This window comes from Nilaparvata lugens, chromosome 1, assembly GCF_014356525.2.
Source record: "Nilaparvata lugens isolate BPH chromosome 1, ASM1435652v1, whole genome shotgun sequence".
NCBI lineage: Eukaryota > Metazoa > Arthropoda > Insecta > Hemiptera > Delphacidae > Nilaparvata > Nilaparvata lugens.
This window is the reverse complement of record NC_052504.1, coordinates 83,837,666-83,852,135: the sequence shown is the minus strand read 5'-3', so window position 1 is coordinate 83,852,135 and position 14,470 is coordinate 83,837,666. Positions and strand designations below refer to the sequence as shown.

At 33.8% G+C, this 14,470-nt stretch overlaps 1 protein-coding gene across 1 annotated transcript in view; it reads right to left on the bottom strand.

Annotated features, from left to right (window-relative positions):
* The window catches only part of LOC111048425 (golgin subfamily A member 4), a 32,232-nt gene continuing 17,762 nt past the window's right edge, over positions 1-14,470 (bottom strand). The window contains exons 11-18 of the mRNA XM_039443506.1: positions 13,471-13,601; positions 12,159-12,323; positions 10,068-10,106; positions 8,440-8,564; positions 3,961-4,105; positions 3,349-3,438; positions 2,672-2,777; positions 1-681 (exon numbers count right to left, since the gene is read on the bottom strand). Of these exons, the coding sequence (XP_039299440.1) occupies positions 2,754-2,777; positions 3,349-3,438; positions 3,961-4,105; positions 8,440-8,564; positions 10,068-10,106; positions 12,159-12,323; positions 13,471-13,601 (719 nt within the window). The 3' untranslated portion in view covers positions 1-681; positions 2,672-2,753. The remainder of the gene's footprint in view (positions 682-2,671; positions 2,778-3,348; positions 3,439-3,960; positions 4,106-8,439; positions 8,565-10,067; positions 10,107-12,158; positions 12,324-13,470; positions 13,602-14,470) is intronic.

The window sequence follows — 14,470 nt, the reverse complement described above, 5'->3', positions numbered from 1 at the left end:
TTTTTTAGCTACGAAGTATTATAATCGTTGGTCATAAGAATATTTTACTACAGAACAACTTAAATTCTATTAATAAAAATCTTATAAAAACATAACAGAACTAATTTAAATTATGCTCACTAGCTGCTAACAAATAATTTTAGTTATAGAGACTAATAAATGATCTTAAATATTGAGTAAGCTAATTTTTACATGATAATATAACACCAAATTGAAAAATAATTACAAGGGGCCATGAAATTATTAGCAGAGCCTGTAGAAATCACGATGAACTCTTAATATTATTGAGTACCACAAATATTCGTGAACAAATCACTTCAATAACATAGTTGCCAATGGCAATGGAATTCTACTACTTGTAATAAATATTCTTGAATATGAGGCAATTTATATCCACTGTTAGGTGATTACCTATATATTGAACTATCCTAATATATTCAACACACATAACACAGCCTTTGAATCTAACTAAAAGTATTTAGTGAGCTGAAATTGACCGTTGTAACTCCACACAACAAATACGATAAAGCAGGACGGCTCCATTTTATTGACGAAATTGCCTTGAAAATGAGTTGAAGCAAAACTGTTTCCTCCTTCAGGACGAATGAGGAACATCGTAAGGCTGCACAATCGATCAAAGCCAACTTCAAACGAAAATATTTTATTGGTCCATTTTGCCACCTGTCGAGATTACAATTTAAAATTTAGTGGTCAGCATCTTCAAAAAATATATCTTTCAATTCCCAAATAGGATATAAGTTGAGTATACATAAAATTATAATCTATATATATTAACTCATATTATGAAAGCGAAATTGCAATGACTCACTCACTCAGCGAAATAGAACCATACTACTGGACCAAATAAGTTTAAATTTGGCAGGTATGTTTGTTTAGTTGGCCCTCTAGAGGCACAAAAAAACTGATTCTGAAGATACCTCAAGACCTCTGTTTTCCAGCTTTTTTCGAGAACAAATTAATGAACAGAAAACGTTCAAATTTGTCAAGTAGAGTTTACATTAGTGAGGTTAGCAAGTTCAAATTAAAAATGCAGGCGAGCGATCGAAATTACTAGTCTCATTTCTGAGCCAGGGGTCCAGGAGATGGATCTCCTTGCTAGAAAGATAAGATGAGCGGAGCGAGTCTGCCTGCTAGTTTATGAATAAAATTTATTTTCAATTCGAATAAAAAGGATGAGAAGTTTTATATTTGCAAGAGAGCATGAAATATAAATAAAGACCGTCGGTCTTTAAAGAAATATCAAGACCGTCGGCTGGAAATTCCGGATCAAAATAGCAAAAATGATTCAGTTTCATAAGAATAATATCATTTCTGGCCTTTTTGTAGGTCCTTCCACTGAGGGAGGGGTCGCCAAATTGTCTCTAGGTCGCCTAGCGCCTGGCCACCCTCTATTCAGCCTCTTGACGTACATTTGTGCCTGGAGTTTCATCCATCTCTGGTCTCTTGTGGCTTTTCTTACACCCCCCCAAACTTCGCTGTGTCAAAAGCCTCACCTCTCCCAAGCAGTTTTGCCTGAATGACCGCCCTTCTCTTAGCAGTGGTGAGGTTCGGTCTCTCCACCCACAAAGTGCTCGGTTGCTCTATTGAATCCTCAGGCTTTCCTGCAGATTCTTGCTTTTCTGGACTTCTGAGAAGCTCATCCTCCTCCAGTTGGGTTGGGATGGTATGATTGAGCTTATGTCCATGGCGTGATCAGTAGAAGCCTTCTCTATCTTGATAGCCTCTACATAAGAGTGCAACGGTTCCTGAAGCACTCATTCCATATTGAAGAACCTGCCCTGATGGGGCAGATCCCAATGGGTTTGAAGGCTAGGCAACTTCTAGAGTTGCCTTGGGATTTGGTTAGTTCATGTGGTTTCCACGAACAGCTAGGGAAGTGGGGTCAAACCAAACGCCCCGCATGGGTAAGGCTAAATACTATAGGAGGGCGCCTGGTATCTTGCAGGCACCGTTAGAGACTAAATATAAAAGCACCACCCATCAGCACGGTCCACATCACACCTTGGGTTGGCCTCAGAAGTAAGGATATGGCCAAGGAAGGCCGACAGATTAAAAAAGAAAGGCACAAAGCTAAGTCAATGTACTAAGTGCCATTCTAGAAATGAAAAGTTCCAAAGCATATTATTAGGAAGGAGAAGTGTTTTGGAAAGGAAGTCTCTTTTAATCGCCTCCTATGACAAGCAGGGATACTGTGGGTGTATTTTGGTTTTCAAAAAAGTCTTGAATACAATGTTTGACTCAAAGCTCCCCCAACCCACCACAGGGGGCATCTTGAAACAAAGTTTCAGCTCTTGCAGCTAAGAAAAGCACACGATGTCAGAGCTCCTCAAATATCTACATTTTATATTCAAACATTATAATAAGAATCGAAGTTGGTTCTTACCGCATACTTAGCATAAAGATGGCCGGTTTCCGAGATCGGGATTCAGGTAAGTTCTTGACTTTTAAACAGCTGGAGTCAAAAAAATTGGCTTTCCAAAACAGTGACGTGACTGACTATGACTACGACTACGCCCCGTTACGGAAAGTCAATTTTCTGACTCCAGCTGTTTAAAGTCTGGAACTTGACTAAATCCTGACCTCGGAAACCGGCCTTCAGTGTCGTTGAACTTGAAGTTTGTGAAATTTGAGACAATCTCTGAGTACTTACTGTATTATCATAGAAGAGTAAGAACTGGTCACAAAATTGGTGCCATCTGAAGTTTAAGCGGATAATCAACTAGTTTTTGACGTCAATGATGAACCACCTTCCTCAGCTACAAAAAATCCAAAATCAAAATCATGCCATAAAATGAAAAAAATTGGTCAACTACAAAAAATAACTCAACAAAACATGATGACATAATCAGAACACAATTAGATTTCCCTTTCATGAGGATCTTGAAGCTGTCAAAGTGAATTTGTTTGCAAATCAACAATGCACTGTTTTATGATAAGCACTCCACTTTCTCATGAACACTACTGCACAAAAATAATGACCTGGCCTGGGAATCGAACCCCGGAATTCTCAGTTTCCGGCCGATAGTGCTTCCTATCACTATTACACTAAAAGATAGTTTTGTACTATAGCATTTATTATTGAACTGAGCGAATCGGCCAGGTAGATCGTTGGAATGAACTAGATATTGCAATAGATTTGATTGTTTTGGTCGTATTGGAGATATTGAACTTATCCAAAGCAAATACGATTTATTATTTTGGCATTAGTTTAATGAAATATCCAATAATATAGATTGGCTCATTTTCAAAAATAAATAAAAAAAAGTCAGTGGCGGTAAACTTTTTCCCAGATCGTTATGAATGAACATGTTATATACAGTCACTCACCAGCGAAAGTTTTTGTTCTTCTTTCTGTAGTATCTTATTGGTTTGTTCCGGATCAAATTTTACGATAGCTGAGAGAACTTTTGCCATTATCTGAAATGAGATGAATCAAACAAACAAATTGGTTAGACGTTTTTGAAAAGTAATTTCATTCTCTAGTTGATTTTGTTCTAGTTGAAGAGGATTTTGAGATGCTTAACAAATAGAAAATAGCTTATCACGTATTGGATAAACATGCCTATTGGAAGAATTTTGAATTCAGGTACAGTATCAATAAAATTCCTATCAACTCCTGTTCCAAGAAAATAGTCTAAGTATAAACACGATCAAGATGTTAATACTGTATCATTGCGAATAATATTACTGTATACACAAGTTAACTTTCAACAATAATATTCACTATGCACATTAAATGAAGAACTAGAATATTATTGATCAATGCTCTATTAGTATTGATGATGATTTGCGGCGTCTTTCTGAATTTGATTAAGTTATGCTAAGATTTGTGTTGCTGAACTTCGTTAGAACAATTTTTAATTTTGAAAATATATTCTACAACTACAATAGAAGAAATAAATGGATCAAAAAACAACATAATACAAAGAGCGCACTCACCACAGGTTCTTTCCCCATCATGTACTCGAACAATATGTTCCGCAAATATTCCATTTCTGTACAGTCTTCTATGGTTATATCATTATGTTTATCAATTGAATGCTTCTTCATTGTTATGCACTTCTGGAGTTCAGATACCTCATGTCTGAAAAAAGAAAGAAGGATTTGATACATAACGACATTATTGTGCATTATAATGTTATCAAGAGTATTCCAGGACTTGCTTCACGTTCTATGACAATAACAAACGTTGAAAGAATCTTAAACTTATTAACTTCATTATCTGTTTTAAAACAGCATTTAGAATAATAAATTGAAATAGCGAATACCTCACAATATTTATTGAATAATATATCTAGCTTTTAACCTTACAGTTGTGTTGTGAGTGATGTTGTGGTACTTTTTCATAATGAAAACACAAATTTAAATTGTCAACCACTTTTTATTATTATAAAATATTATAATATACACAGAACCTGATCTTCGTTTTCTCTTGAGTAGACAGTAGTTGTAAAGAAACAGCTGAAGATGTCGCTGGTAAAGCCACGAAATCAGGTTCTGTGTATATTATAATATTTTATAATAATAAAAAGTGGTTGACAATTTAAATTTGTTTCCAACAATATATTTATTGATTGATTGAGTACGTTATTTATGTAGATTACATGTCGATATGTCGTTAATAGTGAACGACAATACACCAGTTCGGCCACTTACAGCTGGTCAAGCTGTGACAAGTTGGAGTCTCAACTCTGACACCAATCTCAATGACGATAACCTAGTAGTCACTAAAGACGATCATTTAATTGTGAGTATGCTTAGGAAGTTGGAAAATACATTCTCTAATAAATTTCCGAGAATGGAGAGAGAGAATGATGATTCACTCTTCGCTAATCTCTCATCGGAAGTAGCTGCATTGGAAGAGGAGCTCATCACATTTAATGAGGAGAATTCTAGGTTGAGAAGTATCCTTCTTAAAAAAGTGGAGATATCGAATGTGACTTCTTGTCCTAAAAGGGTTGAGGGAACAGAGTGTAATAGTGTTACTTCTGCTAGGAAGATAACAGCGGCCACGCTCAAGTCTGTTGATTTGGAAATTGAGGGAACTGCTCAACAGGCCAATCAGAATGCGATGGGTGTCAAGTCGAAAGAAACTTGGACTGAGGTTGCTGGGAAGCCAAGGAGAATGAGCCATGGAGTCCACACTACTGATACCAACAGAACTACCAGTAATATTACATCTGTAATCAAGAAAAAGTTAAATTCAGTTGAACAAAAGAAAAATAGAAGGACTGTTCAAGTCGGGTTAAGGAAGAATACAAACAATTACGTATAGAAACAAGGCGCTGTTTGCTAGCCGTTTCTCTCCTGACACTCCAACAAAATACGTAGAACACCGAATTAGAAGCACCATTTCAACTGGGTTCATTTCCTGCACAAAACTTCGTTCAAAATTTCCTGAATCATACAGTTCCTTCCATGTATTGGTGGCGGAAAACATATTCAAGGAAATATGCATATTTCTATCATTTGGTATACCTGAGGTCAATGAAGAAGTCGTTATTAGGGAGGTTGACTGTTTGAATGATTCATCTCCAGGACCAGATGGAATACCTGTCTTCATAATAAAAGGGATAAGCCGGGTCATTGCTCCAGAACTGACACCAATCATCAGGAACAGTAGTTATCTAATGGGAATATTCCCTAGTGTCTGGAAACATTCCATTGTTGAATATTATTATCTTCTTCTTCTTCTTTTTCTAAATATTATTATTGTTCCAATCCCCAAGAAAACTACATTCAACAATATAAAAGATTTCAGACCTATTTCCATTCTGAACCCATTTCCGAAGATAATTGAAAGAGTAGTTCACAGACAGATCTTCAGGAATGTAAAAAACACCATCACAGAATGTCAACATGGATTCATGCCGAACCAATTTGTCAAACTTTCTTTCTATAGTTCGACCTTGTGTAGAAAATCAGGAACAAATTGATGTAATCTACTTGAATTTTGAAAAAGCTTTTGATAAGATGCCTCACTCCATTCTACTCAAGAAACTCTCCAACATCGGCTTCAATCAACTGTTAGTCAACTGGAAAACATCATATCTCTCCAATAAAACATTCCAAGTCCGATTCAGAGGAGCTACTTCTTAGAGCTTTCTAGCAACATCTGGCGTTCCTCAGGGCTCTAATCTTGGACCATTACTATTCAGTATATTCATGAATGACATTGTAGAAGATCTTGATTCTCATGTGCTGATGTACGCTGATGATCTGAGGATCTTCAGGAAAATCAGCTCCAAAGAAGACTCCATGTCATTGCAAAGAAATCTTAATCAAGCTTTGAATTGGTCTATGAAAAATGGCATGCCTATCAACGTGAGCAAAACATTTGTAATGCGATTTTCAAGAAAAACGAATACCATGAGATTCCAGTATAACATTGCTGACAAGCAAATTCAACGTGTGGCCTGTGTGAAGGATCTTGGTGTCACATTTGATAGTAAGCTACTTTTCATCGCGCATATTGATGATATCGTAGCTAAAGCGAGAAGGCAGCTTGGTGTAATAAGGTGGATTGGCAGAAATTTTAAAAATCCTCAAACATTGAAAACACTCTACTGTACCATCGTTCTATGTCACTTGGAGTACGCTTCTATAGTTTGGAATAGAGACAGAATATGCACAACAAAGAAAATAGAATCTGTGCAAAGAAGGTTTGTACGTCTGGTGTTGAAAAGGCTCATGCCAGATTTGGAGCAGCTCCCTTATAAACAGTTTTGCATTGAGGTGAAAATTGAATCTTTGGAATGGCGAAGAATGAAGTTTGATGCAATTTTTTTGCATGACTGTCTTCATGGCCGTATGGAAGTTGGCGACCGAGGAGTTGGTGTCGTTGTACCGGCGCGAAACTTGAGACAGTACCACCAATTTCATGCCGTTCTTAGAAGCTGCACTGCTCCGTTAGAAAGATGCGTTGCAGTTGGTAATACACTGTCAAATCAGATGGATTTTTTTGAAGAGTCGAGAATTTTTAAGAAGAGAATAAGATCCCTGCAGGAACCTATCTAACAGTTATGAGTTCAAAAACAAACAACTGTTTTTTTACAGTTGCAATACATAAAGGTCACTTGTGCCGTTCTATTGCACGCTGATAGCCTAAGCATATACTCACTAGTCACTTGGCGCCATGTGGTGGAACTGTGAGGGGTGATGTCGAGGCCAATATTATTATTACAATAATACTGGCTTATACATTTATATACAATACAGCAAAGTTCTAAATGAATTTACATAATATAAACTGAAATAATAATGGAACTGTACATGATATGAGAGAAAAAATATCAATTTGGAATTACTATGGATAATATTGTTTTTGCATCTACTTAAATTGGGCAAGCTTTGAACATATCAATGTCCATTCTTTGGGAAGAATAATCGAAATATCCTACCCAGTAACTCTCTACCAAATGATCAGTAACTCCCTAAATCAAAGTAGCCTACAAATAAAACATGGAAAACTGTATCATACAATATAAATAATGTCATTCACATTTATGTTCCTGCTATTTTGTTTCTTCCAAAACTCTAGCCTTGGGCTAAAAATTTGAATACTAATTTAACTATCTACAAAACCATCTGTACCAGATTAACCTTTTGCAGAGTGTGCAGAGACGTTTCGTGAGGATGCTGGGCTGCAGGATGGGTTTTAACTATTTTGAAGTTCCTGTGGAGGAGATTGAGGGACATTTCCATCTCCTCCCTTTGGTTCTGAGGAGGAAACACAACGACCTGGTCCTTCTTTTAAAGACTGTCAATAGATATTTGGACTGCCCTGAACTTCTGGCGAATATTGACATCTGTGTTCCAAGAGGAACGCGCTCAAGGTTCATTGTCCGCAGACGCTCTCATACAACAGCCTATGCCTATAATAGTGAGCTTTCTAGAATACTTCGCTGTGGTTGTGAGGCTGCTGCAGCTGACGTTGATTTCTTTGGGGTGTCCCTAGACTCTTTCAGGAAAACTATGAAGAGAGCCCTGCATGTGTAATTTTGGTGTTCCCTTTCTTGTTTATGCCCCTTGTGGCAAACTTCCATGGGCCTTTTCACTTTGATATAATACCGTTGTTAACTATGATTTATTTTGTATTCCCATTTTTGTCTTTCAAAATATCCACATATTTTCTATTATTGTATATTATTTATCTATATATTTTTTGCTCGTATCTCTTTTTCTATGTTATTTTTCCGCATTTTTCTAATATTGCATATTATCTACATATTTTTTTGCTGTTACCTGTTTTGCAATGTTATTTTTATGTAAAATTGGTGTTGTACCGTTGGAAGTTGAATAAATAAATAAACTATAAATATTTATTTTTGTCATTGTGAAAAACATGCACATTACTAATACCACAAATAAAAGAACAAAGCCATCTTATTCCTTTGCTAATATTTTGAGCCTACTAACTTGTGTTGTAGTTTGACATCTTCCAGCTGTTTAGTAAGGGAAGTGACTTGCTTCCTCAGCATTTCACTGCTGCTCGCTCCACTTTCCATGGCTGCAACAGCCAATCGACTCGAGTGCTCCAACTCCTGAACACAACCAAACCCCATTACATTAATCATCACATTTATCTACTAGCCATCTATTTTCAAGTCATAAAAAATTATTGATAAAAATGAGAAAACCCTAATTTTGGTATTGTAAACTTCATATAGTTGTGTTATTTGTTATTTATTGAAGATGTGAACCCCACACATAGCCACATTAATCATCACACTTATCTTTTAGCCATAAATATTCTCAAGTCATAACAAATTATTGAGAAAAATAAGAAAACCCTAAGTTTGGCATTATAAACTTCATATCGTTGTGTTATTTGTTACTTATTGGAGTTGTATTTATGCTGACGGTGCTAAAAATATACTTTGTAAGCAAGCCAAATGAAAAAATGAATAATTGACAAAAATTAAATCAATGCAACCAACAAAAACGATTAAGCTGTTGCCACCGCTAAAGATTTAGAGATGAATGTGGAATACTATATAATACTTTGTAATACTATATAAACAATATTAGCAGAATAAATGAATAAAATAATAACGGAAGATTGATATCAGTAACGTATAAGAACTCATTCATGGAAAATTATTGGTAACATATAAGAATAGAATTCAAATTTATTTGCCAAAAAATTCATACATTTCAAAAATTTGATATATACAAGTCTAACAAAAACACAATATCTTAAACTAAAAAATAACATAAAATAGAACTTGACTAGTCATGAAAACTTAAGATAAAAGTAGAATTTTTTAGGCGCCACCAGCAAAAGAAAAAACATCTTGTCCGCTGGTGGAAAGCGGGCAAGAATATTATTAATATAGCCATCAAACATTACGATTGTATGCAATCCAATTTATTCTATAATCTACCAATCATGAATCTATACAATCTATTATTCAATAGGTAGTATAATTCAAACATTTTCATTTTTCAAGTTGACCACGTTAATTTTTCCATTATAGTTCCTGTAACGCAAATGAAAATTGTATGCTTTCTTTAAAGGAACAGAATGAGTGAATGGACGGCCTCGAAACTTCTAGAATTGTAACGATTATTCAACTGTCAGGCTGGAATAGTTTTGATTGAGTGATAAGTATCGATGTTTAAATAAGTTGCAGCATGTTAATGGTTTTTAAAAACAGGAGAAAGCTCGACGATGTCTTGATCATCGAACGGTGATGTTGGCTGCCCTATAAGTTAGAGCAATTCAGGTTGCAAAAGAAACAGAGCGCATGCGCACTACTCGATTTCAACTCAATTTCTCAAGTAAACACGACAAACCCGATGAACAAGGCGCTTCTTCATGTTTAAACAATCAAAACATGTTCTGATCAATTTATCACGGTCGAAAATTGAATAATAATTTATTAAGATTTTCGTCAAGAAGACTTTTTAGATATAACATATTCTTGGGACACTGTTGGAATTAACTCCGGAAAGAGTACTTTCCTTTTCGAATCAATAAAAATTAACACCAGCTAATTGAGAAAGAAAAATAACTTGTAAAATCAAAATATATTATAAATTACCTGAGACTGTGGCTGCTCTGTATTCATTGACCCAATTCGCTACAAAAATAGAATAAAAAGTAAATTTGAATTCAAATTAAAAATGGAAAGAGAATAAACTCAGTGGAGAAAATAAATGATAAAACTAACAATACATCAAACTAGATACAATAAAAAATAATCAACCTGGATATAAATAAGAATGATATAAATCTCAATGAGAAGGAATATAGTTGAAAATCAAGCATGGTGTGGATTAAATTATCACCACAAAATTAAACTGAATAATGATGAGAACAAAAAATTAATAACCATGTTTTACTGACAGATGGCTCAGATCTAGAAAAGTATTACAAACGTACGACTTTTAGGTGAGACTTTCTCATGTGTCATTCCTGAGTTTGATATATATGTGAAATGTACGACTTATCAACATTATGTAAAGTATGACTTATCAAAAGTATTTCAACCTTTCGTTATCTGTGTTTATTATATAATATTATCTACATACATTTTATCAACAATATCAACATATTGTTATTTAAAAGCCAAAACCTAACTGAACTAATTGAATAGAACCTTTTAAGTTATGTCATAGAAAAACAATAGTTCAAGTAAATATCCCATGGTATAGGGCGTTTATGTCGTAACTTTTACTGTTATCTCAAGCCGATTACTGTTGATTATTGTCGATTTGTACTATTTTGTTGGGGTGAGAGTATATGAACGGCACAATATGAGAGACTACCAGTGTCACACAGCTTCAAGGGAAAGGATTACATGGACTATCGGCTTGAGATAACAGTAAAAGTTGCGACATAAATTCCCTATACCCTGGGATATCTACTTATGCTATTGTTTCTCTATGGTTATATTCATATAAAAGACTGTTCATGATATGATCATATAATTGAAATCTAGCAGCTAGCAGGTCTGAGGCACTCCCGACTTTCTTCAATATATTGGTGTATAATGTCCTGTTTTCCAATTAACTATACAATCTTCTGGGAATATATTTTGGCTAATATGGTACTATAGTGCGGTCCACGTTATAATGGCAGTGGAGAAAGACAGGAGAACAACGTTGCCGATCCTCTGTCTTGTCAATGCCTTTAATGACAGTAGCTGATACCAGTTTATTGATGTAATATTGACTGTTTATTCTTGTTCAAAATAATCAATTCTATTTTATTAAGCTAGAAATTATGTCTTCAATGATTTCATAATGAATTTTCATAATTAAGATAAAATAATTTGTTAATTAATTATTAATTCTAAATTGTTAAAAAACGATCTGGCAACAGAGCAAAGCGAGAAAGAGATGGCGCTATCCGCTTTGTTGGATGATAGACGAGGATAGCAATACAGTTGCTAATCAAACACTGTTATTATAACGTGGACCTCACTATAATGTAAGTAATATTTATAATATTATAATAATTCATTTAATGCAGAATTCCATATATTTTGAACTCATTGCCTCTGGAATTGCGAAATTTACAAAGAAAAGGTTAATTTAAAACAAAATTGAAATTATTTTTATTACAATAATTGATGATTGAGATGGTTGAGATGATTGATGATTGGTTGGATTTCACAGTAAAAATGCAAGCTCACAATAGTTTAATCAGATTAGCGATCATTTAATAGGTAGGCCTATATAGGAAGGTTTTACATTATAAGTTGTTATTATTATTTATTAATTTTCTAATTTACTTTGTTAATAATAATCATTCAATATATTTTATATTTATATTTGTTTATGTAAGTTATTGCAACGTAGTAAATGGGGATTTTATATATTTTGTTTAATATCCCTCAAATAGCTAAAAGCCAGAGGGATTAAAATATATATGAATTTTGTATTTAATGAGATGTGTAATGAAATAAATAAATTGAAATCAAAGTTATTCATTTTAGCTGTGAAAATGAATTTGATTGCAATTATAAAAGAATATATCAATTTCGTGACTGATTGATAAAAACCCCCAAAAGAGAAGAAATCGAGAAAAAGTGAATAAAATTTTTCAATGATATTTTGAAATAGCACATAGATCAAGTAATACTAGATTCTTAATGAGCAGTTGTAATGAAATGACTAAAATAGCATACCTTGCGTTCATTCTGCCACTCTTTGCTCAACTCGTCCATCTCTTCTTTATATTTTTTCTCAGCCTCCAAAAGCCGTCTGTCTAAACAGGCTCTCCATTTTTTATCTTGCTCTCTCATCTGTCTCTCATGAATGTTTTTCATTTCCTCCACACTTTTTTCCAGTTCCTGAAACGGTGAGTTGTGTTAATCAACATCAGTTCACTTTTGAAATATACCTTATACTTTTTAGTAACTTCAATAAGACAGTTAAGTTTACATAGTTACTTTAAATTGAATTGAAAGATAGTGATTTATGATGATTATCCTTATAACCAAAATATTCTCTCACAAATTCTCAATGAATCGAAATATAATCACAATGCATTGCATAAAAACAGAACATCTGTACATCAGTCGATTTTATTGTTTTGTTTATAAAACTCTCGAGAAAAATACTTCCTGATAAATCATAGTCTCATGAAAATTACATTCAGTCTATATAAATTCCATTGCTACCCTATTCGTTGTAGGTACCAATGAATGAAAAATGTTGAGGAACTTCTCGAAGATGAGGTGAACAAAATAGTGATAACACAAATATATTTATGGGTTTGACAATATTTGTGTATTTGATGGATTTGACAATATTTGTGGAGTTGTTCCATCTTTGACCCCACTCTATCACTCTACAATCTCACATTTCTGACCAATTTTTTAGATGATAACGAGTCGGTTTGGAGTTGGTGTTATATTTTTTTATACAATACTGGAAACCCTAATATTTGTCTACCACTCCAGCATCTTTAAACACCGGAGCAGCAAGAGAAACGGTAAGGATTGCGGACATATGCGGCAGCAGCTGATTGCAGTATATTGGAGCAGAAATTTATATGAGCTCTTTGTTGAGCTGGTAAGAATACTGAGGTATTATTCTACAAGGGGTAAATATCTTTAATCCCCGAATATCATTGAGCATAAGCCGACTGTAACTAGCTGGGCACAAATTAGTCTTCACAAAGTTCAACTAACTTAACTGCATTCATTAATTTATTAATATGATTACAAATCATATATCAATGACTGGGAGAGAGCAACAAATATGATTACAAATCATATATCAATGACTAAGAGAGAGAGAGAGCAACAGGCTTAGACCAAAACTGCTCGTCTCCCAAATTTGAATTACCATCTTAAACTCTATTCATGTATCTCTTTTATAACGTTCCTGCTTATGATGTGACACATTATACAGTATATGTAGAAAGTAGAACAGCCAAAACATGCAATGTCTTGAGACAAGCTCTCAAACAGGGAATTACTTATTTTCTCTCACCTCTTTAGATCGTAAGTTATCAGCTAACTTCGCCTCATAAGACTCACAGCTAGATTCCAACTGAGAATTCAAATCTTTGATCTGTTGTTTCAACTCAACGAATAGGAAGTTATCTTCTGCTTCTTTTCTATCTAAAAATTAAGAGATTATGATAATTAATGAGATGCTTTAAAATAAAAACAAACAAAAATTCGAAATGTAAGAATAAGGTGACACTTATTTTTTTATGCAATGAATAAATATCAAGATTGAATAATTCAATCGGAAAGATGTGGTAGATAAAAATATAAAATTGTCTCAACCACTTACTTGTTAAAAGATTGAGAAACAAGTTTCAATCTTTTAACAGCTTCAACAATCTTTTACGGTTGTTACAGCGTTATCAATATCTACAAGTAGACTAGCTACTAAAAATAGTTTTTCAATACAGTATTTATTCAATAAATGAATGATTGTGACATTATCAACTAGTTTTATTTAATATGGATATCTATCACCTTCACAAAACAAAACAAGATAGAAGCGATTGAGTGAGAGATCAATGTGAGATATGATTCATTATAAATGAGTTCGTAAAAATTAAACCGATATAAATTAGTGTTTAACAAAAGACAAGAACCAAAAATTATAGAAATTCATTCAGCAAAAACGCTTCTCTTTTTTATAAATTGATTAGAGTGGTACTTAGTACCAATATTTATTTATTTATTATTCTAATTTTTTCAAGAAAGCACTGATTGGGAGAGAAAAACTAAGGATACTCCTTGTACTATTTCTCTCCAAAATTTATATAATATTATTTTTAAAGTCCGAAATGAGGTTATGATTCCACTTTTCTGAAATTTAGTCCTTTTTCACTCAAAAACAACAGAAACTTAGAATTTTGAAGGTTGAAAAACTTAGTACCAATAGTACGAAATACTCGATACTAAGTACGAAATAGTTTTTCTTTAGTCACTTATTGTAATGCAAATTAATAAGAAGCAAGAGATGATACAAT